Source organism: Indicator indicator, chromosome 31, assembly GCF_027791375.1.
Source record: "Indicator indicator isolate 239-I01 chromosome 31, UM_Iind_1.1, whole genome shotgun sequence".
Lineage (NCBI taxonomy): Eukaryota > Metazoa > Chordata > Aves > Piciformes > Indicatoridae > Indicator > Indicator indicator.
This window is the reverse complement of record NC_072040.1, coordinates 4,800,899-4,821,166: the sequence shown is the minus strand read 5'-3', so window position 1 is coordinate 4,821,166 and position 20,268 is coordinate 4,800,899. Positions and strand designations below refer to the sequence as shown.

At 50.5% G+C, this 20,268-nt stretch overlaps 1 protein-coding gene across 2 annotated transcripts; it reads left to right on the top strand.

Annotated features, from left to right (window-relative positions):
• The first annotated feature begins 443 nt into the window (after positions 1-443).
• Positions 444-8,114, top strand: TRAM1 (translocation associated membrane protein 1). Of its 2 annotated transcripts, none has more exons than XM_054394645.1 (11): positions 444-607; positions 3,255-3,318; positions 3,868-3,989; positions 4,182-4,298; positions 4,483-4,541; positions 4,913-4,997; positions 5,528-5,598; positions 5,688-5,792; positions 6,339-6,482; positions 6,769-6,929; positions 7,419-8,114. In XM_054394645.1, exons 1-11 carry the CDS (start codon positions 485-487, stop codon positions 7,490-7,492), a joined length of 1,125 nt encoding a protein of 374 aa, XP_054250620.1. In that variant the 5' UTR covers positions 444-484; the 3' UTR covers positions 7,493-8,114. The 2 variants fall into 2 exon arrangements, with proteins under 2 accessions (XP_054250620.1, XP_054250622.1); XM_054394647.1 differs by having other exon boundaries at positions 3,255-3,336; positions 3,883-3,989.
• Positions 8,115-20,268: the final 12,154 nt, after the last annotated feature.

Here is a 20,268-nt window from a genome sequence, read left to right as displayed (position 1 = left end):
GCTCATCTTGACCGGCGGCTTCCCCTGCCACGCCGGCGGTACCCAACGGCCGTTTTCTGCCGCCGGTAGCAGAGGGATGCTGACCGGTGCCCGGCGCCAGCCAGCAGCCCGCCGGAGCTGCCGGGCACGCAGCACCGCTACCCACGGCGGCACGGCGAAGATGGGCTCTGTGACCGGCCCCGGCCCGCACCGTCGCCCAGGGCGGGCTGCCGTTGGTGCATTCGAACGGGCGGGCGCCGCCCGGGGCCGGGCTGGCGTCGGGGAGGCCGGATGGGAGGCGGCCCTCGGCCGGCAGGGGCGCTGCTGGCGGTAGCGTGGGCTGCTCTCTGCGGCCGGGCCGGGGCGGGGTGAAGCGGAGTGGCGGCTGCTGCCATTGCCCGGCTGCGCGGCCGCCTCCTCCCCTCCGCCTCTTCCTGGCCGCGGAGAGAGGAGCTGTGCTGGCAGCGGGGAGGCGGCAGCGGCGGCGCCCAGCTCCCTGCCCGCCATGGCGATCCGCAAGAAGAGTAACAAGAACCCGCCGGTGCTGAGCCACGAGTTCATCGTGCAGAACCATGCAGACATCGTGTCGTGCATGGCCATGATCTTCCTGCTGGGACTTATGTTCGAGGTGAGGTGGCACCGGCGCGCCCCGCAACGGGGCCTCGTCCGGCGTCTCCCTCTCTCCGCTCCCCCTTTCCCCCCCGCCGCCGGGAGTTCTCGGTGCCGGGCGGGGAGGGTACAGGGCTCCCGGTGCCCCGAGGCAGGCCTGGCGGGCGGCGCCGGCCGCGGCTGCCCCTCAGCCACCGCCATAATCTCCGGCCGCACCTGCCGGCCTTCCCCGCGGCCCGCTCGGCCTCGCCATGCGCGGGAGCGCCGCCGCCTCCCCGCCACACGGCCAGAGGAACCGAGGCGGGCGCCGTCCCCGCGGCTCATCCCCGCTCCGCCGGGCCGCCCTGTGCCCCGGCTCGGCCTGGCCAGGCGCAGCCGGCGGCCGGGGCCGGTGAGGCCATGGGGGGCCGGGAGCGGGCGGCGCGGGGTTACGTGGCAGTCGGAGCGCGGCGGCCGGGGGAGGAGTGTGCGGGAGGCGGGGGGCGAGCCCCGGGCGAGCCCCGCTCTTTGCGTGCTAGGCCCGGCCGGGCCCCGCCGCACTACTGCTCCCGGCGAGCTGCGCGGCGGGCCGGGAGCGGTGACGTGTCCGTGCGGCCGCGCTGGGGACTCGGCGGGACTCTGCACCCCACTCTCCCTGGGGCTCCTTGACATTTTTCGGGAGCCCGTAGCAGGTCGCTCCGGGTGCTCGCCGGCCGGAGATGGGCCCGGGCGCGGAGAGCTCTGCCAGCAGCCGCGGGCCTGGCTGCAGCCGGGGCCCCGTGTTGGCGGCAGGCGGTAAAAATGAGCCTTTGGCTCTTCTCCGTTACCTCCCGAGCGGTGCCTGAGCCGTGTGACACCCAGCATGCCCTCGGCGGTGTCGCAGCGCAGGGAAATTCTTCCATTTTCTCTGACCAAGCGTGGCCGGCGGTGCGCTGTTCGCCGCTCCATGCTTGGGGACCCCGCCGCTCCGGGCGCTGCTCGCAGCGATTTCGTCCAGCTGCTGGGCTGCTTGGCACTGGAGACCAGCGAGGCCAGGAGAAGAAAGCAGTATACGGGGAGGAAAAAAAAAAAAAACAAAAACAAAAAACAAGAAAGCTGTTGTGGTTGGGTTTGTTACCAAAATCACCATAACAGCCCTTATATGGTGGTTTTCTGGGGACTGAGATTAAAGAGATGGGTTAAAACCATTCCGTTTTATGTCTGCTCCTGGCTAACTGGATTTGCAGTGTTACTGGTGGGACTGGAAGTTTGGGGGGGGATTGGGTGTGCTGAAATCTTTCGTTTCCAATCTTTTTAATCTGGGGCGTTTCTCCCCAGTGTGAAAGGGCCATGTGCCTCTCGGTGCAGAGGTGCCCTGTGCTGTGCAGGTGGCTGCAGTTCCCTGATGGTCTGGAAACTCACCTGCCCTGGAGAATGTTGGCTTGGGAAGGTGTCTGCACTGCCTGACCTCTGCAGCTGAGTTAGGGCAGTGGGTAGCTGACAGAGCCTTCAAGGGCAGTTCGAAACTGACTTATCAGAGGACCGTCCTCTGAAGGCTCCAATGATGGATGGGGAGCCCTTGGCAACCCTAGTAACAGAGCTGGGCTCCTTAACGTTACATGGGGTGAGCAGTCCCCTGAGTGCTGGGTGTTCTGGAGCAGTCAGGCTGTGTTTGCAGGGTGCTGGTGTGAAATACAAACACAGCTTATTCCTTGGGAACAACGCTGTATACTCATAGTAGCCTAAACAATTAGCTTTCAGAGTACCCTTCCAAGATCGTAAAGGAATTTGGGGGTGGGTTTGGGGGTTTTGTTGGTCCTAGAAGTGCAACAAGGATGCTGGGGTTTACAGTAGCAAAAGGCAGTCAGATCATTAATCACTCAGAGCCTGGATATTTTCCCTCTATTCAGATACGTTGATCTGCATTGGAATTCAGCAAAGATTTGTTAACATTGAAAATGAATGTGTGCCTGTTGACAGATCAAAACTTGTGGTCCCACTTAATTACTCTGGCTTTTATGATATCATCACCACCACCCCAAGAAAGCCCCAAAGCCTTTAGAACAAACTTTTTTTTCCCACTTGCCCCTCTCTTTTATTCGTTTTGCTTTTTCTTACTGTCCATCACAAAGAGGAAATGCAGTGCTGCTGGATTTCATCTTTTTTGTTTTACACTTCTTGCCAAAGGATCCCCAGGGTCATAAGAATGTGAGCTGGGTTGGGCTGGTATGCAGCTGGCCTCAAACCAGTCTCCCTTTTCATGTCTTCCCTCCTTTCTGGACACGTTTTCCAGATCACCCCCAGGTTTCTGAATGTGATACTGACCTTCAAACTTTGTCAAATTATAAAGGCAGTTTTAAATGAGGTTTGTTCTCATCCACTGCTGTGTTTGTGTGGCCTAGGGATTATGTGCTGTTGTGCACCCAGTGCAGCGTGGGCTGAAGAGAACCTGCAGTGTGTGTTCCTGTTCTGTACTAGAAAAAGCTCTTTGAAAGCAACATTTCTGAGGTTGTTCAATTGGAGAGCCTGGATGTCTGGTAACCAAGCTGCAGAGGTCAGGCAGCGTTGTTCTGCCCTTGAAGGGCCGGTGAAGTGGTGTGATAATGGGAGCTGGGCAGTTTCCTAGGAGGGCCAAGTGTGCCAAGCTAGGGGCAGAGGCTGGCAGCTGAATGTGGTTTCTTTCCAGCACTGTGTGTGTTCTTTTGCAGATCACAGCCAAGGCAGCAGTCATCTTCGTTACACTTCAGTACAACGTCACCATTCCTGCCACAGGTAGGTGTCTGCAGGGGGGCAGTGGCCAGGTTGTCAGCAGGCTGAGGGCAGGTGAGTTTGCAGCTGAACAGAGAAGAAGCAGTTTTCAAGGGCTTCATTTCATTTGCGGTAAACTTCCATTTTAGTTAATGAGGTAAGGCAGTGTTTCTGTCCTGCTGGATCCATCATGAGTGCCAAAGCACCAGCTGACTGGTGGAGCAGTACCCATTGCCCCTTCTGCTGTCTCAGTCTTTACTAGTCAAGGCAGATATAGTTTTAACATCATTTTATTGTCTCCTTTCACTGTGTGTTTGGGTAAGCTCCTTAAGTGCTCTTAAATCTTCACTTTTTTTGGTACAGCTTTCCAGAATCAGATTTAGTTTGTGATGTGATAGGGAAAAGATGACTGTGAGCAGTCTGTGACCTGGCTCATGGTGGCAGCTTCATTTGACTGCTGTTTGTTCAGCTAACTGCAAACTGCTTCTATCTGAAATGCTGCATTTTGAGAAACAGATGTAGTGGTCAGGAAGCTGTGCTGGTGCCTAACAGCTGATTCTGTTTGTCTTTCAGAAGAACAATCTGCAGAAACAATCTCTCTCTATCACTATGGCATCAAGGACTTGGCTACCATTTTCTTTTACATGCTTGTAGCAATAATCATACATGCTATAATCCAGGAGTACGTGCTGGATGTAAGTACCAAGGACCAATTTCTCTCATCAGGGTAATTGTCAGGTTTTCATTAGACTTTATTAACTTAGAAGTAAGCCTTTGCACAAAAGCTCTTAACTGTTAAAACCTGCATTGAAATGTCTAGATGTCCTGGTGCAGGCAACAGGCACATGGGAAGCACCAAGAGAAATAACCACAGGCTCTCCTTTCAGAAAATTAACAGGAAAATGCACTTCTCAAAAACAAAGCACAGCAAGTTCAATGAGTCTGGGCAGCTCAGTGCATTCTACCTGTTCTCCTGCATCTGGGGCACCAGCATCCTGGTCTCTGTAAGTATGACTGTTTGGCTCTGGGATGGTGCTTTCTCAGTGCTGCTGATCCAGGTGTGCCTCTCTGCACAGACACAGTAGCATATGCATGAATCCAGACCTGCATGTTTGTTCGTTTGTAATTGCTGACCAGGAAGTGGCATCTTGGAGGGTTTACTGTTGGTTTGTTGGTTTGTTTTTTCAGGAGAACTACATATCAGACCCAACCTCCCTGTGGAGGGACTATCCACACACTCTGATTCCGTAAGGCCCCTTCCTGAGAGGGTTGTGGGGGGAGGAAGGAGTGTGTTCAGCCTGGGCTGTGTGTCCTACAATCTGTAGGACAAGTAGTCTTGAGGATAAGTAGTCTCTAAAACCGAGTTAGTCACTAATGTATTTTTGCTCATATTTAGGGAGGAACTTGATTGCCAATGTGCAGCATCCAGGGTTCCCTGTGCAGACTGTTACTCAAAGAATTAAGTTTTTGAAGGTTTTATTTATCTTGCTGTTCAAAGTCTTTGCAGTTGGCTGGCGGGAAGGGTCTGTGTTGAGGCAGTGACTAAGTGTGTTCACTAGAAAGCTTCTGAAGTGTTTTAAGTTCATTAATAATTTTTTTTTCAATTCTTGTTGTGTAGGTTTCAAATGAAGTTTTTCTACATCTTACAGTTGGCTTACTGGTTCCATGCTTTTCCAGAGCTGTACTTCCAGAAAACTAAAAAAGTGAGTTCAAAATGCAGCCCAAAGGAGTCCCAAAGCAAGCAGCACCAACAGGAAACAGCTCACGTCTTTGGGTCTTCCAGAGTCATCTCTTACTCTGCATTTCCTACCCCGCGCTTTGCTGTGGTAGCCACTTTTCCTGATGGAAACTTGGGTGCTCAGATGTCCATCTGAGACAGGCGGCTTTTAATTTTCAGTTAAAGCCTGTATTTTTGGCTGCAGTAGAAGTGTTACATATCTGTTGAGAAACACCATTTTTATTTACACATCTACTAAAAGAATTTTCCCCTGAGCAAGCTAATTGGAGATTTTCTTTTCAAGTTCTTCTGTTTATTCTGTTTCTTGGGATGAGTAGTCTGAGCAGTCTCACTGAAATCACAGCCATGTCTTGAATCCTGAGGCAGGTGTAGAATATGAGCAGTGAGGACAGGCCATGGTAACATAGCTGATACACCAAGAAGCTGCCAGGCCAGGGAGCAGTTTGCAGTAACACAGCACTCTGCAACATGTCCTTGCTTTTCCCTTCCTCACAGGAGGACATCCTTCGCCAGATTGTCTACATTGGACTTTATCTCTTTCATATTGCTGGAGCCTATCTCCTGAAGTAAGTGAAGTATAAGTTTTTGCTGGCTTCATTCTCTGTCTTAACCACATAACACATCATCTGAATGTTTGTTTTATTTGTTTTGGTAGCCTGACCCATCTTGGACTTGTTCTTCTGGTGCTGCATTACTTTGTTGAGTTTCTTTTCCACATATCTCGTCTGTTCTACTTCAGTGATGAAAGATACCAGAAAGGGTAAGCAGTCTATGCTCTAAAAATCCCTCTGACTTCTGCCTCAGAGCCCTCTGTGTGGAGCTAACCAGAAACCAGAGCTGCAAGGAACTTCAGAGTGTTTCCTTAAAGGGCACAGTTCTGCAGGCTGGTTTCAGTATTTCTATCTCTAAACCAACTCCTTTTTTTAATTTATTTACTATTTGAGTAAATGTTAGTGGTGGTATAAAATTGAATGAAATCTTACCCTAGGTACTAATGTTTCAAAGAACCCCCAGCTTTGTAGAGAAGAGGGGTTTGTAGAGAAGCTGCCAATACAGCCAGTTCTGTAGGGACTGGTAACATCCTGATGTTTTGAGGTGAAACGAGATTGTGAGGCAGAGCTTGTCTTGCTTGTTGTCTTTTACTAGAAGACAATCCCAGACTAGTTTAGAATAGGTGCAAAATAATTAATTTAGGCAAGCTCTTGAATCTCAAATGAGTTCATGTGGTAGGGAGGGAACATTTGCATTGCTGGCACTTGTATTGTGCGTGGGAATTCCCATGGTGTTTGCTGTGTTTCCTTTGTAGGTTTTCACTGTGGGCAGTTCTCTTTGTGTTGGGGAGGCTTCTCACCTTGATCCTCTCAGTCCTCACTTTTGGCTTTGGACTGGCAAGAGCAGAAGATCAGCAGCTGAACTTCAGTACTGGGAACTTCAACATCCTGGCTGTTAGGTACAGTAAACTGCTTGTGCTCAGCTGTGCTGATGCCAGTGCCCCACATGAGCCAACTCCTCTGCATGGTCTAGATAATGCCTGCTACTAGGAGGGGGGGAAGTCACAAAAAGCCCTCCAAGCCTCACACTTTTACAAATTCTTGTGATCTAGAAGGGATTGCTTGGTTGTAGAACCTGAGTAAAAGCAGTTTGTGATGTGCAAACCAACCCCAGATGGTGGTCTGCTTCCCTGTGAATAAGGATGCCAAGGGCCTGGTGAAGCTGTGGCTGTGTTCTGTTCCTAGGATCAGTGTGCTGGCCTCCATCTGCATGGCTCAGGCCTTTATGATGTGGAAGTTCATCAATTTTCAGCTTCGGAGGTGGAGAGAGCATTCTTCTTCTCAGGCCCAGACAGTGAAAAAGAAGTTTGTAGCAGCTAAAGGAAAGTCCTCCAGAAAAGAAAGAGGTTTGTGTCTTCAGTTTCCCTCTTGCATTGGCTCCTTGAGTTAACGCAGCATGAGGTTTGTATTGTCTGGCTTTATTACTTGGGCAAAGGGTGGCATGCTAAGGGTTTGTTCCCTTGGGAAAAGGGGACAGAGACTTTTCTAGATCTGTTCTCATAATCAATTACTTCTGCGTTTGTCTTGCAATTTGTTTCTAGCTTGTTTTGCATTGCCACTAAACTCCAGGGTTGGGGGCAAGGAGATAGTTTGCTGTCGCCTAAAACACGACAGCTTGTTCCAGTGCTCAGCAGTGTGTGTGATGCACACATTGCAGGCTCTGGCAATGGCCCACACCAGGCCTCATGGTGGTGTCAGGCTTTGCACTGTGAATGCTGAGCTCTGGCAAGGTGTAACAGAAGCTGTACCAGGACAGAAGCTCAGAGTGTTTCTGCAGGACCCACAATGTGCGGTCAAATGCAAAGCCTCTCACTGTGTCTTGCTCTCCCCTCCAGAGAACGGGATCAACGGGACAGTGACCTCCAATGGAGCAGACTCTCCCCGCAGCAGGAAGGACAAATCCTCATAGGCTGGGGCGGTGAGGTTCAGTGACTCGTGCCCCAAAGAACCTGCTCCGTACCTGCCTGGCCCTGCAGCACCAGAAGGTGTCCTGGATTAAAGGAAACACAATTCATGGGGTTTGGTTATTGCTGTTGTTTTGAGAAACTTTTTTTAAACCCATTTTGACTAAGGAGAAGTTTATTTGTCGGGGAGGGGCAAAACTTTTTAAATAACATTGACACTTTTTTAAGCATTTCTTGTGATGAAATAACCCCACTCCATGCGGATCACTCTTGCCATTATTCTTTCCTTCCAGTTTTTGTGATGTATACTGTTCTGCCAACTGCACTCTTCCCAGGTTCTTCAGGAAGTGTTGCAGAGTTGAAGTAAAACCTTAGTGTGTGTTTCCAGGTGCTCTGGCTTGTCACTTAATTGCCTTGATCCAAAGTTACAGTTCCAATTGGCATCCCGAGACCACACCAAGAGACCTCTATATTTTGTAGTTATTAGCTGCACAATGTCTGCTCTAAGAATTGCCCCCTGTCATTAAAACAAAGCTGAACTCATTGAAAATGTTGCAGAGTCTTCTTGTCCAGTCAGGAATCTGTCCCAGGGAGCACCAAACCTGTGTGAGGTGGAACTTTAGAGGGGAGCGAGTGTGGCCAGTGGCCGTGCTGAGCTAAGCAGCACTGCTGACTCCTACCTGTGCTCAGTCTGCAGAGCTGCTGTGTGTTGGACCTTCCTGGGAACCTCTCTGTCTGATTTCAGAAGGTGTGGTTTCTAAAATGTGGTGGTGAGACACTTCCACGAGTGCTCCACAAAGCGGGAGCTTGTTAACTAAATGGATCAAGTCAGGAGAAACATTCCTTTATTCCAAGTGCTTTGCTTTGTCTCATTTGTTAGGGAATAGTTTTCATTTCTCCCATCTGTGTTTTTATGAAAAAATATTTAAAAGCTACAACTTCTAAAAATCAGTTTGCTGTGTCCTTCACTAGAACTGGAAAAGTCTTCATTTAATCTGTTTTCCATTATCTGTCTTTCATAATTGTATTAACTGTGAAGCTTTACCCAGTTAATTTCCAGCTAAAGATGCAGTTGATGTTTTGTAGGGGCAATAATTCCCCCTACTCCCTGCAGAGAATGAGCAGGAGACTGAATTCACTCTTAAGAAGGTGCAAAATTAATCTTTAAAGGTAACCCAAGCCTTGGACTGCTTATTGATTGAGAGGGGTAACTGGGAGCAATCAAGCTGATAAATAAGAGTTTGAATTAAAAGTTTTTATCACAGCTGAGTTCATACCCAGCAAAATAAGAACCCTGCATTCTCTGCAGCTTGGCTGCTTGCTGCACAGGGTGAACATCTTGGTGTCTGCCAGGGACTGTCTGCCCTTGGTCCTTCAGTGCTGCTCAGGGCCACTGCAGGACAGCTCCTGAAGTGAGCCTGGCAGGCTGGGACTAGCTTAGCTCAGCACTGGGGACAGCAATGCCCTGCACAGTGCCCAGATCTCCTGATGTGAAGAACTAAAATCCAGGTGGTGAAACTGGCAATCTGTCTGATCTGGCCATGCAACTGCGGAATTGGAGCTGGGAAGTTTTGAGGGAACTGCATACATTAAATACTGCACCAAACCCTGTCTCATGGCTGTTGTTTCTGAGAAGCCCTTCACAGCCTCCCTGTGCCTCACTCTCACCTTGTACCTGAAAGCAAAAGGGGCAAGTTTGCAAAGTTTCTGCTTGTCGTGGGGCTGCCAAAATCATAAAAGGCAGAGGCAGAAGCCATGGAGGGAGCATCTAAAGTACTTCTGGAGATCTCTTAAGACTTCTTGAAGTGGGGGCTGTCACAGTTGTTGCCCTAAGTCAAGTTGGTTGTTGGAAACCTCCTTTGGCACAGGAGTTGTGAAACATAAACATGAGGGGGTTCAGTTCCAAAAGCTCTGAAGCCTGTTCTTCCCTGCTGACTCTGACTTTGCTTTTGCCCTTCTGGACCGTCTTGGCCTTTGGGCTTTAGAAAAGGCACTTCTCTTTCCACACCGGCTTAGCTTTCATCCTTGCCTTACCAGAGTTGCTACTTTCTGCAGAGTAACAGAATGCTATCAGTTGTTGTAGACCTTGGGTGGAGTGGTAAAAGAGTTTCTCGTCTCATGTCACAACAGGATCCAAGTCCACATTTATCATTTTGCATGAGGCAGAAACAGTAATTTTTCATTTTCTACTCTGGGATGGAAACCTCCCTGAAATTAGAAAATGTTGTAACTTCTGTTTCCAATTTGACTTTCCTTGTTTGGGCAAAAGATTGGTGTTTGCCTGGACCACAATTTTTGAACTGCAGCTCATACCCAGAGCCTCTGTGGATGAACCAGAACCCCTGTGGGTGCCCCTTCTGTGAGCAATGGGTAAGGAGCACTGGGCTGCAGCCTTTCAGGCTCCTTCTACCTTTAATGAAGGTCTTTTGATGTTGACAAGACAAAAGGCAACAGCTTTTCCTTCAGGCTTAAAAAACCTCAACCATGCTGCCTCATTTTGAATCCAGTGTACTTGCTCTTGATCTCCTTCTGTGTCTTGTCACTATTATTTTAGGTTTCCATAAACACTTTATTTTTACCCATCTTAAGGATGGCAGGTCTGTTATAGGAGTGCCAAAAATGACAGCTCCTCATCCTTTTGGTGTTTGGAAACTTGTGCAGAATCACAGCAGCAATAGTGTAGCCTTCCCTGCTGCCCCTCTCAATATCGTCACCTCCGCGTGCTCCGCTTCCAGAATCACCGGCAGTACCGGCGGGGAGCGGAGCGGCCGCGGCCGCATGAGCCAGGCCCAGGGACGAGTTTGAGCTGAGGACAGAACAGCCACTAGAGGGCACCACAGCCCCGCAGCGGAGCTCCGGCCGGGCCGGGGAGCCAGCGGAGACCCCGGGGCCCACGGATCTGCTGCCCCTTCAGCAACAGCCTCGTTTCCTTTCCAGAAGCATCTGCTGGAGCTCAGAAACCTGAGCGTTCCACTCGACTGGACACAGCCCCTGGTACTTCTGGATCTTAGTCGTAGCAGAGTAATAAACCCCATGCTGTATTCTGTCCTTGTGTGGCCAGCAGCTGCTTCCCCACTTTCGACAGAGCAGATGCAGAGCTCCAGGGCTGAGGCTTTGTCTTCATGCAGAAGTGTAGCATCTTGGATTAACACCAGCAGCACAGATCTGGCCTCGGCTCACATCTGCTGCCCATGGCCAGCTGTGGAGGTTGTGGCAAATGCAGAGATCTTTGCTTAATCCTTGGGGTGGAGCGAAGCTCAGAAAACCTGCTCTGTGTATTTCCACCCATTTTTGGTGCTTTCAAAGCAAAGTTACTGTTAGAGGAGCTTATACAAGCACATCGAAATGACATTTCAGATTTTATCTGCCAGTAGGAGCCCCTTGTTTTGTGGGAGCATTGATGTGCACATCTCCAGTGAGATGCTGCAGGAGCCATGTGCAAACTTCAGCTCCTCAGAAAACACCAGTTAAATGATGTAGCTTACAGATATTGGCTTCAATGTAAAGCAAAGGGACTAGGCCTGCAGCATGTGCTTGCTTTATGTGGAAGAGAGTTTTGGGGTGGCACTGGAGACCAGTGGTGACACCGATTTTTGCTGCTGACTTTGGGTTAGCTTTGCCCCAGGCTGCCCAGCAGGACTGCCCCTGCTGCTGGGGAGCATAGCACAGGGTTATCTGCCTCTGGAATAGCAATAGGAAACGTGCCTCTACTTCAGGAATGTCCTAGAACTTTGGTGGAGTGTGGGCAGAATTTTCCTCAATGTCTGGGTGTGGGTAGCTCTACTCAGAGATGGCAAAGGAGCTGAATCATGTTACAAGCTATGAGTGAGCTTTGGTTGGGTGTCTGGCTTGGGCACCAGCTGAGTGCTACCACGCTGACCTTGAGGACAAGACCTGGTGCTAGAAGTCAGCTCCCCACCGATGCAGTGCTTTGAAATCAGGCCTCAGGGCCAGCAGTGCTGCTGCTGAGAAGGTACAGAGGCATGGAGCACCTCCTGTTGCCCCTCTGCCACCAGCAGCTGCGCTGAGCCCTGTGGCACTGTGTTGGCAGCCAGGACCTGTGGCTGTGCTGGAACCCATTGATTGCCTGGGGACTTGCCTGCCTTCTCCCACTGCCTCACAACCGAGCCTGCTCTGCTCTGCTCCAAGGGCTTTGGGACTGGGAATGGAAACCTTTGCATTTAGAGCGATAAACAGCTCAGCAGCATGGGATGTGTGGCGCCTCTAATGGAGTCGAGGACAGACTGTGCCCCACCCTGGAGAGAGTGATGTAAATCACTCTGATTCTTGGCACTGCTATTTAAATTTTGTTCATAGCATGCCATAAAAAAATATTTCAGACATTGTAAACTGTCTGTGCTGTCAAGAAAACTCTCAGAAGCTTTCCAGAGGAAAACATTGTAGAAGGAGAAAGAAATGTTGGTGCAGTTTCTAGGTGTGATGTGAATGGTGCCACAGTTCCTCGACTCTGCTTGTGCTTGTTTGCTCTCCCCACTTCCCCTGCTCTGCCCCACAAGTCAGCAAAGTCATGAGAATGAGCTGAGAGAAACTATGGTTAACCCTGGAGGTTCCTCTTACAGAGGAGCCCAGCAGACTGCTCTCAGGCTCCTCTCCAAAGAGCCTGCTGTCCTGGACCAGCCCAGAGCCCCCATGCTCTCTTCATGGCCCTCTGGGGAAGCAACAGGACACCGAGAAGTGTCATCCTGTTTCATCCACCCAGTTTCTGGCAGTCATCAGCTTGGGGACCTCTGAAGCATCTGGCTACATCAGAACTTCTGCTGGGTTTTATTTCCTACAGCTGCCAGTGGAAGTTTCTGCAGCACTAGTGCAATCCTCTGGAACCCTTGGCAGCCACCATGCTCAGTTACACAATTCACTGAGACTTGTTTGGAGAAGTATTTCCTTTGGCTTGTGTTTCAAACCTGATGATTTCCTTGTGTGAGGATCGCTTTCCATCCCTCCTGTATACACATGAGTTTACAGACCTCTGTGCAGCCTGAGGCTCCCACTGTTTTCCTGGGTAGAATCGTGTCCTCATCGTGGGGCACTGGTGAGTGATGCCAGGGCTCCTCACAGGGAGATGAGCAGTGACTTGCCCACACAGAAACTGAAGGCTTCACCTTGGATGTAGCCTGCTCTTCCCTGGCTGCACTCGCTCTCCAGTGGCCTCCTGCTGTTTGTAGCGTGGTGCCAGTGCCCTGGTTGCTCTCTGGTCATCTTCTTGCTGATGCTACTAAACCATTTTTCAATGATTCAGGAAGATGCCTTTCAGCAGCAGTGTTTGTGTGCAGGTGTGTGGCCCATGCTGCCCACAGTGCCTGAGTTCTGCAATCGAGTTTCAAAAGTCTGGGACCACGGGGTCCTGAAACAGGACAGCAGCCTAACAAATAAAATCCCTTTTGGCAGGAGTGCTGCTGGCTTAACCTCGTGGCTGGGAGTAGCTGAGACTTCTCACTGGGGATCTGCTGCTCCTTAAAGGGTCACAACTAGTCACAGGACACAGTTTTTAGAACTAAAAATCTTCCAGGTGGAGCTGCCTCATGAGTTGTTGCACCAGTTGTTTTTGTCTTTTTCTTGGTTTTGTTAGGTATTGACACAGGGCACTGACAGGATATGACCTACAAACGTGCTTTGATCTGCTGTGCCTTGCACCTGCCTTAAAGAAAGCAGGCACTGGGTTGTGCATGCCCAGGGGATTCAGCTTGGTGGGAAAGGTTGTCATAAGTAGCCAATCACATCAGAATTTGGTTGTCCTGCTCAGGACACTGGGATGAAAACAAGGTGCTGTGCTATAGTGCTTTGGATTTTCCAGGGTTTCAGAGTCTCTGACCTGGATAACTGAGTGACACCATGAGTTAAAATAGCATCTGTCTGCTCTACTGCAGCAGATGGCCCAAGAGCCGCATGTGAGTGTGACAAAAGATGGTCTGTATGTCAGACAAGGAGGACTGGAGAAACAATTTGTCCTCATTCTGCAGCAGAAGAGCTGGAGCTGATGGTCCAAAGACTTCCATGGTACCATGGGGAACTGAGCTGGAATCACAGTTCAGCCACTGGATGTGTGTGACAGACATGTGGCCTTGGACACCTTTGTTAAAGTCCATCTGAAGCCAGAGATATGTTGATGTTTCTATTTGTGGGGGAGTTTACAGTACACTTAAATGAAGAACTGAAGACCTAGGGTTTGAGAGGCATTCTGCTAACCCAATCCTGGAGCCTGTGGGATGCCAACATTCAGATGAGCTTGCAGTGCCTGCACTTGCAGCAGCCTGGGAGGGCCATGAACAGTCTCAGTAAGCACAGAGGGATCCAGCACATTGTCTGAATGAGCCAAAATTAGATTGCTCCACTGTGTGTGCATCCCTCTTCCTCCTTTGCAGGAAAATAAATTTATTTCCAAAGTCTTTAAGCTTAAATTATGGCTCCTTAATGACGGGGAGGGGTGGGAGGCTGTTTGAGGGGAAACTCCTGCCGGGCTGGGTCTCATTTTCTGAACGCAGCCAGCACAGAAGGGAAAAGCAGCTGCAAGTTCCCAGAAAGTATGGAAGTACCTAGCTGCAGCTTGCTCCCTCAGCTCCACCTCTCTGCTCCCTCTGTTCCCCCTTTCAAGGACATGTGCACCTTGAATGCAGCAAATGCTGGAATGCTCTGAAGGAGCCTTAGGGAGGATGTGGTGGGAAGTCTCCAAGCGTGCTCTCGGTGCTGTCTGGGTTCAGTGACATCGTCTGTCTTGTGCTGAGGGGACTTGAATTCTCGGCTTCCAGCCATTCTTGGCAGCAGCTCCCAGTAGCTGTGTGTGTGAGGTAAGTCTGAAGGGCAGCTGGGAATACCTGAGCTCACTGGGACTGCTGGCACAAGCCTGTTACACTGCCCTCGAAATAAACTTTCTTGTCCAGGTAACTCACTGCTGAGTTCAGTAACTCCATGGTCTCCTCTTCCCACCTTCCCAGCAGAGTTCTTGTGGGGAGGAATTCATTGTACAGGGACATTTCATAGCACGATTCCGTCACACTTGGGTGTTTAAATGAACAGTGATGTGTTAGCAAGGACAACACAGGAAATCATTCATTGCCCTGTTGACTGAGTTGCAGCATGCCTGGAGGTGGGACTGGTCACTTTATTTCTGGCCTCCAGGGACCTGTTGGCAGGAGACTGTTGAGCAATTCCGGGAGCTTGGTGTGGGGTTGGAAAGCAGGGTGAAGGAGAGGGCTCCAAGTTCTCAGAGCACACTGGTAGGGTGCTGCTGACCAGCACTGATCACCCATCTCCTGTGCACCTCCTCACGGTGAGGACCATGGCACCAGTGCCTGTGCTGGTCTTGCACTGGCCACTGGGATGAATTCAGACACGTGGCTGAGGTCTCTGGACCCCGTTTCTTGCAGTGCTCCAAGGAGGTCTTACACAGGGTTCTGCACACCCTGAGAAGAGACTGCAGCGTGTGTGTTAATCCTCTGGAGGAATCCAGCAGTTTCAGATCTTTAATTTCCAGGCCAGTCTGTGAGTTTAACTCTTTGTTGTCTCGGGGTAAGAGCTCAGTCCATGCTGGGCTGTGAAGACCTCCATCCCCACCCCCCACTCCCCTCTGCTGCTTGGAGCTGCACATTTCTGCTTGGCAGATCCTGGGCACGGTTTCCCTCTCTGGTTTTCTGGGGGAGGTGATTTTTTTGGGTAGCCTTTTTACCCAGAGGCACTGGGTGCAGCTATGTATGGCACACTGCCTGTGCTCGGTGAGTTGGTGTCTCCGTGCTGCTGCGTTGGTGTCTCCGTGCTGCTGCGTGTCCCAACACGCCTGTGACTGCACAGGGAGCGCCAGCCGAGGCCAACAATCCCTTCCGCAAGGAATTTCCATGCGATCGGGAGCGCCGCAGAGCCGGCAACGATCGGGTTTGGCCACGCGAGGGAGCGGCGTTTGCCCCCACCGGGACCTTGTGCCACCGGAAAGGAGCCGGCGCCTGTCTGCCCGCACTGCTGCTCCGGCCTCGGTTCCCTGGCTCCCGGCGAGGAGCAGGAAAGAGGCAACGCTCAGGAAAAGCACGAAATGAAGCACAGCTGCTGACCAACCTGCACCTACATCAGTGCTCACCTGAAAACTGCCAGCTGGCTGCTCAGAGCCTGCCCACCCTGCCTGGGCACTCAAGGCCTGGTGGTATCACTCATGTCAAACCCTTATCTCCTGGTTCTCCAGGGCCATGCTTTTCTCTCCAGTTCTGTTCTGCTCCCTCTTAGGCAGCAATTGGAAACAGGATTTTATTTCATAGTTTACTCAACATCAAACGAGCTCAGCAAGCAAATGCCCTCCTCCAGCTGCAGGCTGCAGCTGCATTTCCCCATGGTTTTGTGGCAGGTTTAACCCTAAAATCTTCCGGTTAATTTATTACAAAGCTTAAGTCCTGACCACTAGTTACCTTGTTAGGTGGGAGGAGAGGGGAAACCGAAGGGGCTGAGAAGGTGGTCTGGTTACCTCCCTCAGCTCCAGGCTGATGCAGAGACATCCAGTGGTGGGACAATGGCCATAAGCCAGAGTGAACTGGGAGAGCAGGTGGCAAGGGGCTGCTTGGTGCAAATGGCCTCAAGACAGTCCCGAAGATCATCAGATCCTGTAGGTATGACCAAATGGCTGCTCTGGGGGTTTGTGTCTCTTTGGGGGTGAAGGGAAGGGCCATGAGCAGCTTCACCTAAAGGGGTTTGTTTTCTGGTTGCACCTAGCAGAGCAACCATAGTCTTCCCAAGACTTCACAGGACTTGACTAACAAAACCATGAGAGACTCTGAGTTTCAAACCTGGGTTTCAGATGACAGCAGCATATCTGGACTTGTTGCTTGTGACATTCAGGAGGTTTTTTTCCTACCACAAAATGAACAGGATAACTGAATTTTACACTTTGTCTGTGCCTAGGATATGAAATGGTGAGGAACATGTGCACCTCTGGAAATGTTCTTGGGTGAGGGAGGCTGCAGATGGTCAACCGGGTGAGGGAGGCTGCAGATGATCAACCAGGTGAGGGGATTCAGTATAAATTTAGGTATTTGCATGTGACAGGAGTGGTAGCTGCTGGAGGGTTTTATTGCAGGGTTTGATCTCAGTTCTAAGAGCCTGGAAGCAGAACATGGTCCTTCCTGTGAACAAAGCTGTGTGCACGTTTGGCAGCCAGCATGACCAAAAGCACTGGAGCGGCCCCATGGGAGTATCCTGAAGAAGGCTTTTCTGTAATGCAACCAGAAATGTGCTTTAGATCAGAGAGCCTGGGTGGTTTTGATCTGCATGGGTTTTATAGAGAGAGACTTGTTCTTAGCCAGGGAACCCTCTCTGCAAAAGCCAGGTTTTAGACCTGTTCCTAGCTGCTTTGCTGATTAAGTCTTTTCTCTGTCTCACTTCTCATGGAAGTTTTGTCGCCTAGTCCAGTAACAGATCATGGTTAGTTCAGCTGCTCTTTTCTCTTGTAGGACACCAAATCTTCCTGGTAGTTTGTTTGCCTCAGAGATTTTCCTGAAGACACAAATTCCTCCAGCACCCCTGGACCAGGGGTGCTTCGTCCTCAGTCACTTGGGTGGTGGTGTGTTGCTTATGGTGAAGGCAGTGTTGAGGAGAAAAGGAGAATCAGAGCACATCTATTACAGACATGTTTGTTGTATCAATGTGCTGGTTTCTAACAAGATAGAAGTGAGCCAGAGCTTCACTGTCTGTGTTTCCCTCTAAAATCCTGGCTTTGATTCACAGGCTCCTGACAGCATCATGTGGAGAACGTGGAAATGGGTAATGCTGGCTGAGAAATGCCTCAGCTGTTCTGGGAATGCTGTGGAAGAGGAACTCTTTCTAGTGGAGAGAGACAGCCAGCGGAATCCCATGCTGAGGAACAGGTGCTGGTGAGCAGAGATTTGAAACAAAAGCATTGCAAGTGCAATATTTTCATCCCACTGGAAAACAAACACCTTTTAAAAACCAAAACCAAAACAGCCACATACAACCCCCACACTTCCACCCCAGAAGAAGAAAAAGCCAAAGCAGGGGGGTACTGGCAGGAGTTCACCTGGGTTCCCAGGTCACTTTGGGGATGCTGAAGCAATACAGCACGAGGAGAGCAATGCTGCCATGGGGTGAGCAGGGGGCTGGCAAACTCATCTTTGCCAATCCCATCACTTTCAGCGCTTCTGTGGTGCTTGGACATCCTCTTTTCTCTGGTGGCAGTGAGAGCACACGATGAAGAAATAAACCCACATTTCATAATGTCACTTGTGCTGCTAAAAAGCCTTGCTCCTGTGTGCAGGGAAAGGTTTCAGTAGTGTCTGCTCAGTCCTTGCTGCTGAGACATTGCAAACACGAAGATAATAACAAACAAATCTTCACCCAAAAGCTTAGCAAAACAAATTCTTTGTGTTTACATTTGCACTCAGAATCCCAGCAGAGCTCAGGGAGTTGTAGTATCAGGAGCTGTTTCACTGATGACTGAATCATGACCACTTCTGCCTGAGAGAGCAGCATCGGTCTGACAACTCAGAGCTTTATTGCTCAACAGCTTGAAGCAAGAGAGAAGCTGATAGTCTCTGGGAGGAGCTAAGGGCAGCTACAGGGCTGGAGCCTGGCCAGCAGCCCGTGCTCGCTGTCTTCCCATGACACCGACACCAAAGCCGTGTCCTTCACCCAGCTCAGCCAGCATGTCACGTTTGGGTCTCCTGCTGTCACTTCTGACTGCTCTTTAAAACCCACTCTGCCTGAAAACCTGTCCAAGTGCCAAGGCTCTAAACCCAGGCAGTGCAAAAGAAAGAAATTCTCTGTTCCCCAGGCACTAGGCATTGGTGGATATGCTCACTTTAGACATGCTGTTGGAGCATCACCTGGCTGCTTTGCCCACTTGGTTCTTCATCTGCTGTAACTGTGACCCATCTGAGCTGATCTCTGGTCGCTGTTCCAGAGCACACTGGACAGAACTGGCCTACACTCTCATCCCAGGTGAGGAAAAGCTCACGGTTCTGTGAACATTAGATAGTTCTGTCTGTTTTCTTCCACCTTCCCAAGGACATCATTTGTCTACACTTACACTAGCGGGACAAACAGCTGCTGTTGATATCCCTTTCATAATGTTCCATTTGGCTTGGAGGTCACAATTCTTCCACACATGAGGAGCCTACATGCCCCAAAATACAAGGTGCCCAGAGCAGATCTGGGGATTTAAGAGAGACCAGAGGGGCTGGTGTCAGCAGTGCCTCTTGCTCCGGCTGCAGTCGGATGCTCTCTGGTGCAGAGGTCTTGTTGGGTCTTAAAGATGCAGGAAATGGGACTCAGATTCTGAAACTTACCAAGGACTTCTGAGAGCCTTTGGCTCTGCCACTCTTCTTGATGTCATCTGCCTTTGGGGTGCTTGTCTGCTGCATCAGCTGCCAGGCCAGCTTCTTCAATGCTCCTTTCAGGATTTCAGCCTGAGTTCACAGAGAAATGCCCTCAAAACCAGCAATGAAATATCTGAATCTTTCTGAAGTGTTTGGAGCTCCTTAGCAGAAGTGTTAGAAGCAGCCATGGCAGTAGGAGGAGGCAAGGCTGTGTAAGAAGGAAGCGCTGGCCAGGGCAGAGGCTCTGGCTGTGCCACTTGCCTGCCCTATGCTGCCAGCTGTCTTGCTTTGTGGCCTGCTGGACAAAAGGATTTTCCCACCTTCAAAACAGAATCGTGTTTTATTTCGTATTAGAAGGCAGTAACAGGGTCACCCAAAGGACTTCAGCGACCACAGTCCAGGCCACCTCATCTCCCAGATGGTTAAATGGCACATGCACTATGAGTGAATGAGGTAATCTTCATCATGCTGAAGATGAAGGTGGTGTCCCCTCCTGTGGAGAGGAGCTCCTGTGTGGACTCCCCTCAGCTGAGGTGCTGATCTTCAGGCTACGAGATCCTTTGTGTCTCACAGGACAGTGGTCAGGGTGCCCTCTGAAGAGGCTTTATCTCTTGTCCTGCCAGGAGATGGAGAGAGAGTGCAAAACAAGACTAAAAGAATCAGAGACTGTCTGTGGGAATGGCAGCTGTAGCCTGGGACCTGCTGAGAGCAGCGGGAGGCCACAGCTGTTTGGAGAAGGGGGGGTCTCATCCTAAGCCTGATTTCTTAGGGCTTCGCCAACAAGAAGTCCTGGGGGCTGGAGGAATGTTCTGCTCATGAGCTCTCAGTGCTTTTTGGCTCTGTAGGGAAGATCATAACTGCATGGGTAGAACCGTGAGGGACAGGGCAAGTGTGACACTGGGTGGTGTCTCTTGCAAGGTCTCATTTCAGAAACCAGCTTCAGTCTCATGGTCTGTTCAGCCCACAGTTCCTCTCCAAAATAAAGCAACAGGCCTGCTGTTATGCGGTGAAAATGACTTCTGGTCCCAAAGGATTCTTTTTGTCATTTTGGGAAGGGGGGTTTAGAAGTGAAATATCACCCAAATGGAGTTGCTGCTCTGCAGCTGGGGCCATGTTTACATTTAGCTGTGGACTGCCTTTGTAACACCAGTACAGACAGAGAGCAAACTGCTAGTCTGAAGAGACCTAAATGCTTCCCACCTGCTTTCCCTCCTGGCTCTGACACTGAGCTGTCCTGTGCTGGAGGTTTGGTAACCAGTGATAGAAAAATCCAATTAAGAAGTACCAAGGCCTGGCTTATTTTTGTATCAGTGAAGCTTCTGTAATTTCTCAGCTGTCTTGCAGTTTCAGAGGGAATTCAAAGCAGTGACAGCATTGTGTAGTGTGCTGGGCCTCGGCTGGAGCCCCATGAACTGTATCATTACCTGTATTTCATTGCCCCTTCACAGGGAGTTCTG